This window comes from Cyprinodon variegatus, unplaced genomic scaffold (genome assembly GCF_000732505.1).
Source record: "Cyprinodon variegatus isolate N-32 unplaced genomic scaffold, C_variegatus-1.0 Scaffold454, whole genome shotgun sequence".
Classification (NCBI taxonomy): Eukaryota; Metazoa; Chordata; class Actinopteri; order Cyprinodontiformes; family Cyprinodontidae; genus Cyprinodon; species Cyprinodon variegatus.
The window spans coordinates 126,977-144,637 of record NW_015150907.1 but is presented as its reverse complement, the minus strand read 5'-3'; the positions used below and the strand labels follow the sequence as shown (position 1 = coordinate 144,637).

The 17,661-nt window shown below is 37.9% G+C and overlaps 2 protein-coding genes across 4 annotated transcripts in view; one reads left to right on the top strand and one right to left on the bottom strand.

The window, feature by feature from the left end:
* The window catches only part of p2ry2 (purinergic receptor P2Y, G-protein coupled, 2), a 56,789-nt gene that overhangs the window by 5,888 nt on the left and 33,240 nt on the right, over positions 1-17,661 (bottom strand). The window contains exon 1 of one of the 2 annotated variants that reach the window (XM_015389326.1): positions 1,367-1,490. The exons of the other annotated variant lie outside the window; for it this stretch is intronic. The gene's annotated coding sequence lies outside the window, so the exon portion shown is untranslated. Of the gene's footprint in view, positions 1-1,366; positions 1,491-17,661 lie in introns of those variants that run through there. 2 annotated transcript variants of the gene reach the window in all.
* Positions 4,001-17,661, top strand: part of fchsd2 (FCH and double SH3 domains 2) — a 71,386-nt gene continuing 57,725 nt past the window's right edge. For both annotated transcript variants that reach the window (XM_015389324.1, XM_015389323.1), the window contains exons 1-2: positions 4,001-4,307; positions 15,708-15,805. In XM_015389324.1, coding sequence (XP_015244810.1) covers positions 4,287-4,307; positions 15,708-15,805 — 119 coding nt within the window. In that variant the 5' untranslated portion in view covers positions 4,001-4,286. The remainder of the gene's footprint in view (positions 4,308-15,707; positions 15,806-17,661) is intronic.

Sequence of the window (17,661 nt, the reverse complement as noted above, 5' to 3'; positions counted from 1 at the left end):
ATAGATATTGTATAGGATACAAATGATACCCATCACTATAAGCTGTCTTTTTGGCTTAAATTTTCCAAAAACCTATAAAATGTATTAATTACCTATTATGTAATTAATTAATAAAAAATTTGAATTATTTTCACATTTTCAGTAAATAAAAGAGAACAGGTTTGTATAACATGGAGTTTGCAGAATTTGAATAAAATGGTTTATATGTCATTGAAAAGAGGAGAAGTACCGGTAATCATTTATAGACAGAAAAGTAAATTTTTTAGATGATCCAGGATGAAGTTGTGTTTAACTCATCTTAGCAGAAAAAGTAAGGGAAAGGGTTATGGTCTGGATATAACAAGACTTGTGAGAATGATTTTTACACAACATAAAACTGTTCATTTCCTTTTATATCATGGCAGAGTTGTAGGGAAAATGCATTGGCTGAGCAGCAGAGTTAAGTATGTGGGTTGTGGTCAACAAATGCTTATAAATCCCTTCTGCTCATAGCTGATTCTGTCACAGACTTTGGTTTGGTGTTCTTTATTGGAATGACTGATTTAACACATTAGAGAAGCGCACAAAACCACAAAAACCAACAAGTTATCATATTAGTTGCCTATTTGGTCACACACTGCGCATAGGGAAGGCATCAAGATTCTCCACCGGTGTTGTAGATGTGTTGGTAACCCTGACAACCTGTTCATCCAGAAGCATTTGATGGAGGTCAGGGTAGGACTACAGGCAGGTCCGTCCAGACTGTTCATTATGTTATTTTGGAGGTTCAGATTAACCCTGTTTATTTACGTAATGCATTAACATCTTGGGGGATGCACATATTTATCTGCATAAAGGTTATCTCCAATAATGAGAGAATTATTTTTAAGTATCTGGTGGTGGAATCACACATCATTACCCTACCATCACCAAAAACTGATTCACACTGGCAGGGAGAAAATGGCAGGTTATCCATGGGCCCAACCGCCAGTCTCATTGAATACATCCTACAAATATGGCACTTTCTATAAGGGCTTATAAACAGGCAACACTAAAGGTTAAAGGCCTCAAAGCAATTTCACAACAAAGATGAAATCAACTAGACCTAGATTAATTTACTTTCAATGCTATTATCATCATTATTGCAGATTTGTTGCTAAGGTAGACATGGAGAAAGAAAAAAAGGCAACATAGCCCAGACGTTTAATTACCGATGGGTTTTGTGTATTCATCCACCAGGTGCTCCATTTATTCCAAAAATAATTGGTCTGCCCTTGACGTGGTCAGAGATATGAGAATATCTCTGTTTAACTCTCTAGATTAACTGGGAAACAATCAAGCTTTTAAACTGAAGAAGCCATCAGCTTTAAAGAATCTCTTTTCTTACCTTAAATCAGCCAAAAGAAAACAAACAGTTTATCATAATCCTCTCAGTATCTTCGTGGAATACAATGTCACCAAGAAATGAATGTCACCCATTTTCTTCCCTTCCTTAAGGACTAACGGTAAATGTGTTCGGCTCCAATGAACAGCCCAGTATGTATGCCTGTGAGGTGAGATATTGAAAAAGAGAGGTGAGAAAAGGCGCTTAATGTCTTACCTGGTCTAGAAACTCTGTGTATTAATCATTAGCAGTCCCATAACCTAACATGTACGTCACTGTAGAGGGCAAGAAATGAAATGACTGCCCTTTCTTACACCTTACCCGTTTTTCCTCCGATACACTATATTACTATACCAGTAGAGTCATATGAACTTCTCATAAACCTCTGAAACATAAAAAAAAAATAAACTGGTTCTCGCGAGCAGAATTATAAAGTGTAATTTCTACCATTATTTACAAGATTGGTTAACATCTAACTGTTTGGATTATTTTCTTTGCCAAACTAACAAAGGTCACTTTTTTAGATGAGCGGCTCAGACTGTACAGAATAAGTAAATCCAACTTAATGGATTATATATTAGGGAAAATTCAAAACTAATAAACCTATACGGAATTTATGTCTTTAGATGTACAGATTATTGCCTTTTAATTATCTTAGAGATAGCTATGTATGTATGTATGTATGTATGTATGTATGTATGTATGTATGTATGTATGTATGTATGTATGTATGTATGTATGTATGTATGTATATATATAGTATATATAGCTGGAGATAGGCACCAGCACCCCTCGTGACCCCACTTGGGATTAAGCATGTCAGAAAATGGATGGATGGATATATAGGCCCAGAGGAACATCTGTGCAGAGTGATAGACAATGATCAAGCCAAGATCCTGTGGGACTTCCAGATAAGGACCGACCGAATGGTAATGGCAAACCAACCGGACATTGTGGTGGTGGACAAAAGGCAAAGGAAAGCTGTTGTGGTTGACATAGCAATACCAAGTAACTGTGACATCTAGAAAAAAGAACATGAAAAACTAGAGAAATACCAGGGGCTAAGAGACGAGCTAGAGAAAACCTGGAAGGTCTAGGCATCAGTGATACCCCTGGTCATTGGGGCACCTGGGGCAGTGACCCCCAAGCTGGAGGAGTGGTTAAAGCAGATCCCTGGAAATACATCAGACATCTCAGCCCAGAAGAGTGCAGTTCTAGGAACAGCTAAGATACTGCACAGAACCCTCAAGCTCCCAGGCCTCTGGTAGAGGACCCCAGCTTGGAGGAAAAAAAAGGGCGGGCAAGACCCGATGCCTCTTGGCTGATACCCAAAGTATCAGCCAGAACGCATAGGTAATGAGAAGTGGTCTGTGGTCCTCACCTGTAGAACCAATCCTTTATTGAGTGTGTCTTGCTAATTGGCAATAATTTCCAACTCTTTTCTATTGCATTTGCACGAAAGCATGTTAAATAGATTTTCAACCAGTGTTGCTTCCTAAGTGGACAGTTTGATTTCACAGAAGTTTGATTTAATTGAACTTTTATTGTGTTGTTTATGTGCTCCCTTTATTTTCTTTAAATCTGTATAGATAGATAGATATCTCATCCACATTAGGTATTTGCCTCTTGTTTAGGGGTTGTAGGAAGGGCCCCAGCAGTCAATGCGTGTAAGACATGGTTTACCCTGGAGGCCATCAGTCCATCACGGGGAAACACAGAGACAAACAGGACCACCACACACGACAAACACACTGGCAATCACGCCTAAAGCAAACTAATAGTCAGTTTTTTTGGCAGAACGGAGATAGTCGTTGACTTGTCTATAAAATTTTTCAAGAGCCCCAGCCAGAGTCCCAATATGAATTTGATGGAGATTCTTAATGGGAAGCTGTGGGTTATGGCGATTGCATAAAGGTCTTCCAACTTAAAAGATTTTGAGTTAAATACACACAAGAAATGATAAGAGAGAAGAGTTTTAATTAATACAAGTCCGGAGATTTAAAAACGCTGTTTCTTTAAGTTGTTTATTGTACTGCTGTTTAAAAACACAGGCTTTATTTAAAAAAAGTTCAAGTAGGAAAATGCTTAAAATTATTAATGCTTAAATTAATATAATATAATGTAATATAATGTGATATAATATGATCTAATATAATATAATATAATATAATATAATATAATATAATATAATATAATATAATATAATATAATATAATATAATATAATATAATATAATATAATATACTATGAGCACCTAAGAGATCTTTTTATTGTGCTTCACGGCGATCGATTTTTCTTTGATCGACTGCGGTTTCTTGTTGCTATGCAGCTTCTTTCTAATCATGCTGGTTGCTGTTTGTCCTAAAAAAAGCAAGTATAATTTCGTTGGAAGAGCCAAAAATCAGTCACCTTATCTTCATATTTGCTTTCAAAGACCTTTGCCGTCGTGTTAATTGTAGCCATGTTGGCACCAGTGGAGAAACAAATAACAGACGCTGTGCAGCATTTGGTGAATTTTTCCTCCTAATCATAAGAACCCATCCTGTCCGCACGGTGGCGCCATTGAGCTTCAGTTCACTGAACGGGGTTCCCTTTAACACTCCCCCTTCTCCTCTTCCCTCTGCTCTTTCTTTCTCTGCTGCCCACAACAGTACAGTACATGCTCTCGTAGTGGCAGCAACCAGCACAAACCTCCCTGTAGCTCATTAAAACTGGCCATTTATCATCAATCATGGCCGCCGGAGTACAGGTTTAACTCTCCGTCTTCTCCTCCCTGTCGACTTTTTACAAGGAGAAGGGAGGAGGGAGGGAGGGGGGATTTCTGTTTGCAGAGATATCGAAATATTATTATTATATTTGGATTTCCTCCTGGAATTACAAGAACATCTCAGAAGGGAGACACCATTCATGTCAAATCTCCAAAATGCAGCCGCCGCCGAGGAAGGTGAGTGATTTCCAGGAACCGTTATGTTTGGAGCGGAGCTGCGCGCACACTGACAGACATAACGGTGTTGTTACCTTCCGATGGAGGTCATTTATTGACCACACCGCGGAAGGCGTTTGGCAAACACAAGGTTAAAGACCTGAGACTGGCTAACATGGCGACTTCTGAACCGACTTTAACGTTCATCTGTCCGGCCATCAGAACGTCAAGTAGCGCTAGCTTAGAAGGCGCTAAGGTGGGCTGCTGGAAGACGTTTGAAACAAAGCAGCACTGTTTTATTTATTTATTTATTTTTTACTGTAAAACCAAGCCGCCTATTGTTGTAGAAATAACTTTAAATTAGGCGTTTGTTTGGCGGTTAAGCTAAACCCGTTGTTGTTTTGCTAACGTTTCCCTGCTGTCAGATTTGTGACAGCTTTTGTTTCAGGACATCACACCATCAACAACAAAAACAAAGCTTTTGTTTAATGGGAGCCATCGTCTTTTTTACTGGAATAGAAGAGCTTAGAAGAAACAAGGGGTATCTTTGTTTGATCTGTGCAGACAGGAGCTCAGATACCCCTCCAGAAGCAGGTCTGATGCTGGCTTATCGATCCGCTCTACAGTGGAGCTCAGCACAGCAGTCTGGGAGCATCAGGTTTAAAAAGTAAAGGGAGGCTGCAGTTGGAGGACTAATTAAGAGCTTCAGGACTTTTTTTTTTTTTACAACCTATAAGGTCCTTCCAGAGGTGTAGCCAGAATATATTTTATAAGGGTGGCCTGGCAATACTCAATGTACACTGAGGGGTGGCCAAAAGTGGATATGCACCAGAACCTCAGGGTCAATCTACTCTGTTCTAACAGGAAAATGAACAAGCAAAACATCCATATTTTCCAAATAAAGACTAACTATACTTTCCTACAGCCTTTGCTAACAAATAGACGCATATATTCAAACATCCGTCATTTCGAAATAAAATGTATCGTGGATAAAACTCAGTTTTGAGTTCTGGGGCGTAAATCAGTCATCATTGTCATTACTTACCTACTTTTATCAATAAACATTCAGCATAAAATTGATATTTACAAGCATTAATATCTACATAAGTTGATTATTTGATAAGTTTTTATTAAAATTGTTGTTCAGCTTTGATTTCACTGAAGACTCCTAGGTGACTTGCAGAGACACATGATTTTCTCTTTACTCCATATAACGCAAAATTTAGTTCTGAAAAGAGCATGAATTCTGTACTTATCATCTCTGATGTTCGTATATTGATGTGTATAATTAACCACAAAAAAATGTTTTCAATATTAAACTTGAGAGTATTACTGCTGCCACCATCTGTATTAGAGGAAAAAAAATGGCAAGGGTGGCCCTGGCCACCCCAGGCCCCCCATTTAGCTCCGCCCCTGTCTCCTTCATATTCAGTTCAGTTCAGTGTAACTATAGAGGTCCAATTCATAACAAAATATAAAGGAAGGGTTTTTCAAATACAACATATCTGATGAAGTTCATTTAAATAAGGTTAGAGTAAAATTAGGATTTTATCATAGGTCATTTCTATCTAACATTTTGAATAAAACAAAGAAAAACTGGTCAATGGGGACTTTCTATGGGGAAGAAAATGAGAGTCCATGATGTTAAAGACATTAATAGCTCCATCCACCGCTTCGTAAAAGAAAGAGACTCTGCTTAAGCTTTGGGAAATTAGTGTAAAAACCAACAAAACAAGTTAAATAAAGAATAAGGCCAGCAGGTAGAGGGCTGAAATGATGTCAGTACATCCTGGAGTAGTCAAGGGATATAGGCTTAAGTTGAACCAAAAATGAGAATTTTAGGCCCAGCCTTATTAGTATAATCACAGTTTTCACAATTTTCAATCCAAGAGGCAATCCATTTTGTTCACATTGCAATTAATGGGAGTAATGCTACGCTAGGACCACACGCTGCAGAGGTAGCAGAGGCAGCATCAAGGCACAGCAAAAGGTCCTGCAGCACGTTTTGAGCAGCAGGAGCAGCGCCTTACAAGCTTCTGAGCATCTAAAGTGCTTCACATGCAGCAGCTGCTGGAGTGGGAAAAATAGAACTTTTGCTGCTCGACGCGGCGCATCTACCAAACAGAGAACCTGATCTGGGGGCTGGATGGGAGACAGACACAGCGCTCCTGATGCAGAACGCTATGATCACTCCCCTGAAACTATTTATTGATGCCAAAATTAACCTAAAATGTCAAAATCTGCTGGCAAAATATGTCTGCTGTTATTATTCTGGTGCCTGCACTTTGGATTAGGTACATGCGAACCACTAAGATCTCCTTCCAGCTGCCATGAACAGTAGCGGAAAAGCAATCAAGCCTGATGCAGCTGCTGAAGGGGATTTCCATTGACAGTGCACCACCAATGTACGCTGGTTTCGTGCTGGTCGGTCAGCAAAATAATATTTGAAGGCAGGATCGTAATCTTGAGGAACTGACTGCACAGATGGTGTTTTGAGAGTGACCTTCTCACTTAAAAACATATTAAAACTACTTTTTAAGTGTGTACAGATCAGACCGATCTGTACACACTTAACTGGACAGGCGTTGGACCTTAATGTGTACAAGCATCAAAAATGAAGTAGCAGATGCTTTTTTGCTGCTTCTATCGCATGCGGTCTCAGTGTGGCATAAGAACCTTCCTTTCTCACTCCAGCCCTTTTGGTGGCGCTATGACTGTACGCTTTAAATGGATCTGTAGCCACACAGAGGTGAAAAGAGCTGCAGGTACTGAGCAGATCCACGCGTGCGGTAGAAGTGATTGTCTTCCAAAAATCTAAATTGTGATTATTTTCAAACAGTGATTGCAATTATATTTTGATATTCCCCCACGCTAACTGAAAGCCTGTGGATGTTTCACTCTTTGGTTTTCTTTTTTTCATCACCTTGAAAAGGTGCTTGTCCACAGTCCATCGTTTGCAGGACTTTACTGTAACATTTATGCTAAATAGAGCTTAATTCTACTCATGTGTATGAATCTGTTTGCTAGCTGTTACTCTCTCTTCTCTCCTGTGCAGCGGTAAACCCACTTTAAGGGTTCTACTGCCACCTAAAGGGCCGGAATGAGAAATGTAGGATCTTACTCTTGTTTAATGTATTGTGAAAATTAGAATGAGAGCGTCTGCAGTTTGATTAAATTGAGATTATATTCCAGATGCATTTAATTGTCGAGCCCCATTTCCCACATACCTGTAACAGTAAAGCCATCCACCATGGACTCTGGACGAGCACGCTTTCAAGGTCATGAAAACAATTAAACCCTGGAGTTAAACATCTACAGGCTTGTAGTCAGGGCAAAGATAAATCCAAATAAAATCATAGTTAATATTTTGGTTGAAAAAAAATCAAAAGTTTTAGATTATGGCTAAATGGTTCAGCCCTAACCCAGACAGAGACTAACAGCTGGTTTTACTATAAAACATCTAGTAAAACACAAAAATTCTAGTAGTTTAGGTTTTAAAAGTCTGTTATTACAGCCTTCTCACTTCTTTGCACAATTTGCAAAGCCTACTCTAGAGCAGAAGTAGACTTTAAATGTTATGCTGAAAAAAATCCCTAACTCTTATCTTCTAGGATTAAAAAAAAAAGAAATGAGGAAAGTAATTATAGTCTGGTTCTTTAGATGGAAGCTAATGTGTGAGATTGAATTGAATGATGTTTAACCATAGGAGATGTGATCCCACTTTTGAACAATCATTTAATAATGCATCCCATTTGACATTTTATTATTTTTATTTCCAAAACAGGACTAGTTTAAACACCTGATAAGATCCAATGTTGCCTTTTTATTAGAATCTAAGGTATGTTTATACAGGAGATGATGACTGGAGCTGTTTTTTGATCTGTGCGGTTTAAAGACAGATGCATGGGAAGCAGAGCTCCCCTGTGAGCCTCTGTGCACTTGTCTTTTAATTATCACATCTCTATCCCCCCTGTGCTTTTGATGTGCTGCTTTTTCCACGTGTCACTTCATGTCCTTTAAAACTCGCCCACTTTGCGAACCTCTTTCACGAAGCTGTTCTTCACTATCTTTTTGGATCGGTTTTATGTTAAAGCACTTGGGAGTATCAGCAAAACAAATACTGTTTTTTTTTTGTTTTATTTTATACGGTCTGCGAAGGTGGCTGAGACACTGGACGCACTCAGCCTGCAGTGCCACAGCCAGAGTGTATCAGTGTTCGCCTGTGAGATACAAGTGTTTTCTCCCTCCCTGAGCGACACATCCAGCCCCTTAAGTGTTTTGTCTGTGTCTCAGCCCATCTGCTAACAAACTGCCCTCGTTTGAGGCTCATATATTAGTTTGATGGGGCTTAAATTATAGATGCCTGCTTCTGGGTTAACACAGACTAATAGATTAGGGCTGTCTAGATGAATTTTGAGCTGGCCTAAATGTGACAGACTTTATTCTCATGGTTGAAATTTCTCTTTTAAAAAAGAAAAGAAAAGGAAGCTTTTACCTGAGAGGGGACCCAGTGGGAGGAAATCCCTTTTAATCTGCGTTATTTTATCGCTCTTGTTCCCTGCAACAGTAGTTATAGTGGGTTTTCCATGTAAATGTACAATTACAGTCACAACCTTTGGTGGATTTCACTGTGATACACCAACGCCTTAGTGCTTAATGGAGAAACAGACAGGCAATATTTCGAAGTTTTCTAATATGGAAGTGAAAACCTGAAGAGTTGGCCGCGCATCAAATGTTCAGAAAACAAAGGTTCAAGTTTCAGCTAAGAAAAAACGATTGAAAAAAACGGCATCTTGAGTGTGAGGATCGAGTCTGATTGATCCACTTAATGAAGGAGCTTTTTATGTTTGAATTATTCATAATGCTGATTTTAGTAGCCCACCTTAACAAACCAAGAAAATGATTTCCGGAGAATAGTCAGGCACTGGAAAGGAAATTGGTAAGAAAGCTGTTGTAATTCTTGAGAAAATTAGTAAGCCGGGGGAAACTTTGACTTACGACAGCTGCGTGACGTACATCTGTTTGCTCCAACGCTCCAAAGCCACAGCACTGTTGTCCTTTAGACATTTACTTCATTTTTTTTTTAGATCTTTGTCCACCAAAAATTTTAGGTTGTTTTTCGTTTTTCTGTGAAACTTTATGATTTCCTCTCAGTTGTCATTAAGATTCTTGCCTTTTCTAGTGTAGAATGGAATTGTGTTGCCACATTAAAGGTCCGTATTATTATATTTAATAATCTCAAGATGTCTAAAACAAAACTCTAAAAACTGTTCAGAACTGTTATATCTCTGTTTGAATGAACGCCATTATATCTTTGGGCTTTTAATCGCTTAGTTTAACTTTTAATCTGATAATACAACGAACAAAATAGAGATTTTTAAAAACAGGAAAGAGGGCACAAGTTATTATTATCTAGGTGTTTTAAAAATAAAGATATAAAGTCAAATAAGGACGTATGACCTCAATAATACCTGCTACATCTATCCAACAACCACTTTGGGTGTGTTGGATTTAGGGCTGCAGCTAAAGATTATTTGGCAAATTGATTAATCTGTTGATTATTTTTTCGATTAATCAATTAAAAATCGGATAGCCAAAGGTTCATTAAAGAAGATTTTTACAGAATTAAACAAAGTTAAACTAGAAATGTTCCTCTTCAGGGGTTCTGGATAGAGCAGACAGACGAAGAAGTTTTTTTAAAATCTTAAATGCAAAGGTTTATGCATTTTTATGCATAAATTTAGTTTATGCAAGTATTTTTATAAGTTGGTATAATTACTGCTCTAAGCAGGTCGCTCTGTCAGCTATACCAACATTTTAGTCTCTAAGCTCCGGTTAACAATTAATCGATCACTGATTTAGTTGACGATTATTTCAATAATAGATTAATCATGATTAATTCGATTAATTGCTCCAGCCCTAGTGAGATTATCCCAGTTGTTTACCAGTTTCTGCCTTCTGACTCAAACTCAGATGAAAGATGGGGAATTTCTATAAAGAGCCAGGAAATAGCAGCTGCTGCAAATGGGCACCTTTAAGGCTCACTAAGATTTTCCTCTGCCTCTACAAACATGTTAAACACCTTTTAGAGAAACAGGTTCTGCATCAGAGGACACAGATTGAACACTTGAAGGACTCAAAATGAACCTTTCAAACCTTAGATTGGAAACTTTCCCAACTGTCAAGTACGGTGATGGTAGTATCAAGTCTTTATTACGTCAGAAAACTTTGGTTTCTCTTTCCTTTTTCTATAGGATACATATTATTCTATTATAAGGGGTCGGCTTTTATATATTGGAGCCTGTGCATTTGTTGTTGTTTTTTCTCTCACCTTCCATCCTGGATAAATATCGAAGGAAAAATGAATGCATTAGAACAGGTGTATGTAAATTTCTGAGCCCTTCTAGCTACTCTTATGTGTTGTGTATTTTGTACTGCAGCGTAAACTAACATACTTAAGCTAACCTGTAATCACCAATTTTAAGCAAACTTTTACACATTTGTTCTCCTTTGTCAGTGACTTCAATATTAAAGCAGAAAGGGTGTAAAGTGGATTTAATGAAATAAATATTTGTGCTAATATCAGCTAAAAAAAGGTGTGATGTGTTTATTGTCACATTTAGCTTGTTGGAGCAATAAGGTAAGAAGAAAGTAGTTTAGTGGGATCAGTTTGTTGGAAACCGTGGTCCTATTAATCCCAGCAACGGCCGTCTCTGTAGCCATCGTCGCCTTCTTCTATGCTATCGTTTGTAGTCCCGCCATCTCACTCTTTCTTTTTCTCCTCTCGGTCTCATTTCCTTCCTTCCTCCCTCTTCATGGTTCACCTCCCTCTCCTGTCACGCCCGGCTCGCCTCGATCGGCCTCCTGATCCCCACATAACCCTGTGCAGATACCTCTTTACGCCTCACCCCTCCTGTGGTTTCCTCTAAGTGAGAGAAGGTGAAATCAAGTGAAGTGCTTTTGCCCTGATAATATATTGAACCACTCCCTCTGTATCTTCAGAGGGGCAGCTAATGAGAGAAAGGAAGTTTGCTCTCTCTCTCTGTAATGTGTTGTTGATTGTTTTGTCTAGAAGCGTCATGAATTTACCCTCTGTTACCCCCTGTGAATAGATGGTGGAATCCAGGCCACAATGCTCGCTGACCTTCTCTGTTTGGCATGAGATGCCTGGATGTTTGTACATTAAGAGGTTTCCTTTGTCTCTGTGGACATTCTTTATTTTTAGCACAGGACAGCGTGAATAGATCTGGCTTAATCAGCGAAAACCGCCCATGTGTGAAATGAAATTTTATTTCTCTTTTAATGGAACCCACAAGGGTGGGTGTGTTTCTTAATGTGGCCATCCGTTCAACCGCTGCCACATGTAACGGCAAAGAAGCTGTGGTTCCATTATATAAAGATTCATTTTACCTGATATCTGAATCAACTCTTTTTGGCTGATCCATAACACTTTTGCAAAAAAATATGTTGTTTTTTTGGTCAAACGTTGGAATAAAGTGCAGATCTGCTAAAACAATTGATTATGATGCAGTTTTATATTCCAAATCTTGTCAGCTGCAAAGCTGCTAAACCCCAACTACTGACCATTGAGTCGGTAACCACAAGGGGTCTGTTTCTAGAAGCAGGTTTAACAAATTCAGATTCAAATCAGCAACTCTAAGCATATTTATTTGTTATATTTATTTTGGTCACTTTTCTGGTCACTTTAGTTTATTCATTGTCAGTATTTAATAACATAACTCAGGTCTCTTAAGTTATTTTTCTTAAAAACAATTCTGTTGTGGTTAAAAAAGTTGGTTAATTAAAGATTTAATTGGAAGTCTGTGTTTGTGTTCTTTATTCAAATTAAATCATTTAGCATTATCATAAAATGTCCAGGCAGAGCTGCACATAAAATATGGTTTCAAATCTTTTCAATAATTATCAATAACGATCAATATAAATTTTTTTTTTTATCAATGAGGTTTTTTTCTATATCGTTCAGCCCTAATATAAAGTGGACTATGGCAGAACGTTTTTACATTTATTAAAAGCACGCCTCTCTCTGTTGTTCCATTTCTAGCTCACTAAAATAAGATTCTTCCTGTTCAAAATCCCACTCCTAGACCGATCTGTAATTATATATTTTCTAAATTACATTTTTGTAGCAGAAACTGAATTTTAGAAAGTAAAAAAAAACAAAACAAATCATACTAGTAAGAATTAAGTTTTATATATCAAGAAATGTTTACACATTTTAAGTGGCCATTCTGACATTTATCAGCTTGACTGAAAATGTATTAATGATATATGAAATACATTTTATCATAGTTAAAATAATACAAATTGTGACCAGTAATATTAGGTATATGGAGATCTGAAATAAATTTCTAGACATCCAGAATGTCATTTTGTTTGAAATGGTCATTTAAAGAAAAAAATGTTTTTTCAGATAACAGGAATACATACTCACTAAAATTAGTACATATCAAAACAGCCTGCCATAAGTGTTGTTACTGTGAAAATATTGCGGGATTATTTCTTGAATGGTAGTAGATGGATGTATCTATTTAAGTGAAATCTTCTGGCAGCAGATGAGGATGAAGAATAAAAACATTGTTCTAATATATAGAACATGTGGATCATCTCATGTATCCCTCCTCATGTTGGTTCAGTCTTCTATCACACAGTTAATACTAGGTGGCTGACCGTTTGCAGCCGTGCTTCGGATGTGATCATCCTAATAAATAGCCGTTATAAGTGGCAATTAGGCCCATAGAATGCCTTCGGATTGTGCAAGTAGGCTCATTAGGTTGTTATCATCGAGTTAATCCTAACCCTAAAGTAGTTTTCCCTCATGGAATTAATGAATCTTTTTATGTGTAATCTGAAAATAATTTCAGTACATCTTCATGTATTGTAAATATAACTAAATAAAAATAAAATGATCCGCATCTCCCTCGTATTAAACAAACCAAAAACAGGTACCGGTAATCTTATGCCCTGTCAACTCAGAATCCTCTCCCTATAAATATTTAATTCACTGCGAAAAAGTGCCGATCATTCTTTAATAAGAATAATCCTCATCAAGCGGATTTGCAAGGTTTGTTTTCAAACCCTAATACGTGTAACAGACCTAGTGAAATATATATATATATATATGGTTACGTTTTATATATATATATATATATATATATATATATATATATATATGTTTTATATATATATATATGTTTTTATGCACTCAACTATGACAAAAATAAGACTAAATCAGGAAATAAGACAGCGTGATTAGCTGTAAGGAGAGCGGAGACAGTGGAGACTCTGAGTTTATGGAAGAAAACCTGCTGCCGACCAGGTTAGCTCTGGGGAGAATGTTACTATGGTGACTGAAACAAAGGTTAAGGAAATTCTCTTTGTGAACCGGAAAAGTCAGAGTTTCCCTGTTTTCAGGCTTAGACACCTTAGGGCAGTTTTTTTGGTAAACCTGCTTCATGAATCAGACCCCACAACATAACTGTAGTAACCAAATAGGAGGAGAAATATATTACTTTTTGAAAAGTTGCTAAATTCAAGAACAAAACCCCTTATTAGAGTCATTTATTAAGACTATCTGCCACAAACAAGCAGAACTTAAGTTTCCAGATCATAAATATTATTACATTGGCAGCAAAACACCAGGAATTTGTATCATTTTCCTTACTGTTCTTGAGCTGTGAAATGTTGATGTGGATTTCAGTTATCCTAGAGTTTCCTAATAGATTTGACTGCCAGCAGAGTTCAACTTAACCCGGGCTTACGCTGTGCGATTTTTTTTTTGTTGCCCTTTTTGGGCAGATTCTCTAGTCGTGTGAGAATTTTCCGATCGGACCGACTTTCAGCCTGATCATGCATCATGTGTCGTGTAGTGTACAGGGGGTAACGAGGGGCGATCAGCCTCCCACGACCACCTCCCGATCAGGAATCAAACCTTTGATTTTCTTCTGACCGTCAAGGGCAAAACGTTCAGTGGGCAAACAAGGATTCTTCTTTTTCTTCCTCTCAGAAGAAAACACAGAAGCATGGCAGGGCAATGAGTGAAATTGAGTTCTTTCTGTAAAATTGACAGTAGTAGCCATGTTTGCTCTGCCATGTCTTTGTCCAAATACGTCGCCGCCTTTTCTTTTTAGGGCATTCAGCACAAAATTGCACAAATTACAAAAGCAGTGCATCTAGTAAGCTTCATATTTCTCTTCTACTCATTCGGCTTCCGGATAGACGAGTCAGAGCAGGTCCATCTCACTGCGGAGCTGAGTCCCACGTGGTTTTTAGACGTTCAGTGTGAGCAGGTAGATTGCATCAAAGCAGGACTAACTGAGACAGTGCTGCCCCTTTGCCTCACATATACAACCCCTGACGATAATTATGGAATCACTCGCAGGATGTTCATTCAGTTGTTTGATTTTGTAGAATTTTTTAAAAATGAAAATGTGGCAGAACTAAAAAAAATGTTAAGGCAACAACCTTCAGTAAAAGTTTAAGTTTAGGACGTCAACATAACCATTTAAATTTTGCTTTTGCCTAACCTTTAATTTGAGGTTGTTGCACATTGGAAACTAGACTTTTTCTCAGTTATGTAAAAAAATCTTACATTTCTTGCTTTTGAATTTACTTTTCATTCAGCAGCTTTTTACTGTATTGCACAAACTTATTGGTTTTCTTTAACGAAACCCTTCATTTTTTCATGGCTTCTATGGGGGTTGAACCCACTACCTTAGAGGTCCCACCAAAAAGCTAATTCCCTTCTCATTTACCAATAAGCCCCTCCCTTAGTGGTTGCAAAGCCTGACAACTGTTAAACTATCATAAGTTGTTGTTCAGCAGCATATTGTTAGCAATAATTTTATTGTTAAAAGTGAACATGATGATGACAAAGACTCTTTAGCTCAAAAGAGAGATGATTTTCCCACATTTCACAAGAAAAGCACAAAGTTAGCAGAACCTTCACATGTCAAACTTAACCTACAATTTTAAGGTATAAGTAGACTACTGACAACCGGATATTTTTTTCTTTAAATAATAGAAACATATCCTTTTAACAGAATCTTTTCAATAAGATATTAAAAAGAAAAAACAGCTGACAACAGCTTTTTATGCTTCTGATTTATACAACCCTCAATCCCAACAGGAACAGGTGGAATTAAAAGAATGATGAAATGTGAATTAATATAGATCATTGAATCATAATGTGCTGATAAAACATTAAGGTGGCATACCGTCTTCTAACTCTAGATCATTTTGCATGCAGTAATGAAGTAAAAACCCTCCGGCTTCATCTCTTAATGACATTATAATCCTAAATCTGCAATGAAACTCTAATCATATGTTTTTCTGCCTGCTGGGAGACGAAGAAGCGCGTAATCTCTCAGCTGACAATGTCTTTGTTTTCTTTACTCTCTTCAGGTCAAAGTGACGCAGGAGCTGAAAAACACTCACGCCGAGCAGATGACAAGGCTGCACTTTAAACATCAGACTGAATGTGATCTGCTGGAAGACATGAGGTATGACGGATCTCTGCTTTGCATGATTGGCTCCGACGGGATCCTTTTCCGATTCATTGTGACAAAGTATGAAAAAGGAAAACCTCAAGCCAAATGGCAGATGTTTTCAAATCTTTTCATTGCCGGTGGATGCGATTATGCCCGGCACAGATATGCGTGCACAGAAACGGTAGCGAACAAAAGGAAGGGGGAAAGGGAACTGCTAAGGAATTAGAGAGGCGACATGACAAAGAAATAGATAAGAAGGAAGAGGTATTGTATTTATGAAGCATGAAGATGATGAGGGCATTGCGTATCATTATTTTATAGATCTCACTATTTTTTTATGTTCCTGGTGTCATTTTCCAGTCTATCTTTCTCTCTGTTTCTTCATGACCCATGTGAGTTGCCAGTTTTCCCATATGGATTCAACACTGGGATAAGGCATCACTTCCCTTTCTCAGTTTCATTCACTCTGTTGGCTAAACGTTGATTATTTATGACAGCGGAAAAAAAACAAAAAACGCTTTCTGCCCTTCTGCTCCCGTTCCTGTCCTGTGCTCTGTTTCTCATTCTCAGCCTTGTTTCCACTCGTCCCTCCGTCCCGGTGCTCTCTGGAGGGCAGCTCCAGCTGTTTGTGACCAGACTGGCCTGTTGCTGTAGGGGTTCTGGAGAGTGAACATAGCTCAGGTCTCACTTGTGGGAAATCGTGAGAGCCAGTTGAACACATGCATTCAAACTGTGTTCAGTACATGAGAGATGAAACCGCATGCCATTGGCAAAAAACATCCCCAAATTATTCCTGTCATCCTTATCGGTGGAAATAAAAGGCTGCCTGCAGGGTTTTCTCAATATGTTACCTAAGCTTTTATTGTTTTGTAATTATTTGTGATAAAACATTGTAATGGCTGGGGCCCAGGCCCCTGCTGTGACTCGCATCTGTTGGCTGTTTGTTTCCTTAAGCAAGACATTATGACTCTTTATGCAACCCAGCTGACCCCAAATTACATTGATGCAATTTGATGCATTGTCTTGGTGCAGCAGGACAGCATGGCTCAGTGGAGATTTGATGTGTTAGGCCAGAGAAACTTTGTAAGGTGATACTTTTCATTTATTTGGAGTGAAAAGCGTGGAGAGTGTTTGTTTTCAGCCTCCTGAGTCAATCCTCTGCCTTGCCGCAGCTGAAAAGTATTTTTAGGACCAATTTAGATGCTACAGTGTTTGCCAGTTTTTCTTTATAAACATCTAAGCTCAGTTAGATTAGATATACAGGATGTTTAAATCTTGTTTATTAGGTCTTGGCACAGATTCTTCCAGATTATTGGTAGTTAAATCATTTGCAGCCTCCAAACGGTTTTCTTTGAGGATTTGTTTGTATTAAACTGCATCCATCGTCACTTTGGGTGCCAGTTTCTGAAGGAAACTTGATGCACTGGATTTTAATTGCACTTAAACATGTTATTAGTAAAAGTAATTTCAGCATCATGCATCCTTTTCCTTGCAACAATCTAGTATATCAGTTTTAACATATAAAATGTCTTTTTTTCGATTGTATGAACAGTTTTGTTTTTATAATAATTGTGCGTTGGAAAAAAAAAGGCTCATAAATTGCTTTAAATCTGGAAAATAATCAACCCGCTAAAGAATAGAGGCCTGACCTCCAGTATCTTTGAAAGGATTAAAGCCTGCAGCAATGCACAGGAAGTCTGGCCTCATGGGACATTTTTCAAAGTTGAAAAGTGCATATTTTTCTTGATGAAGAACACATTAAATGTGGCGCCTTAATCCCAAAAGCTGCTCAGAGTTTTTTTTTTTTTTTCAGAGGTTATTTACTCTACTCAGAAACTAGGGAAGTTGAATAAAAGCACTCGTTGCAT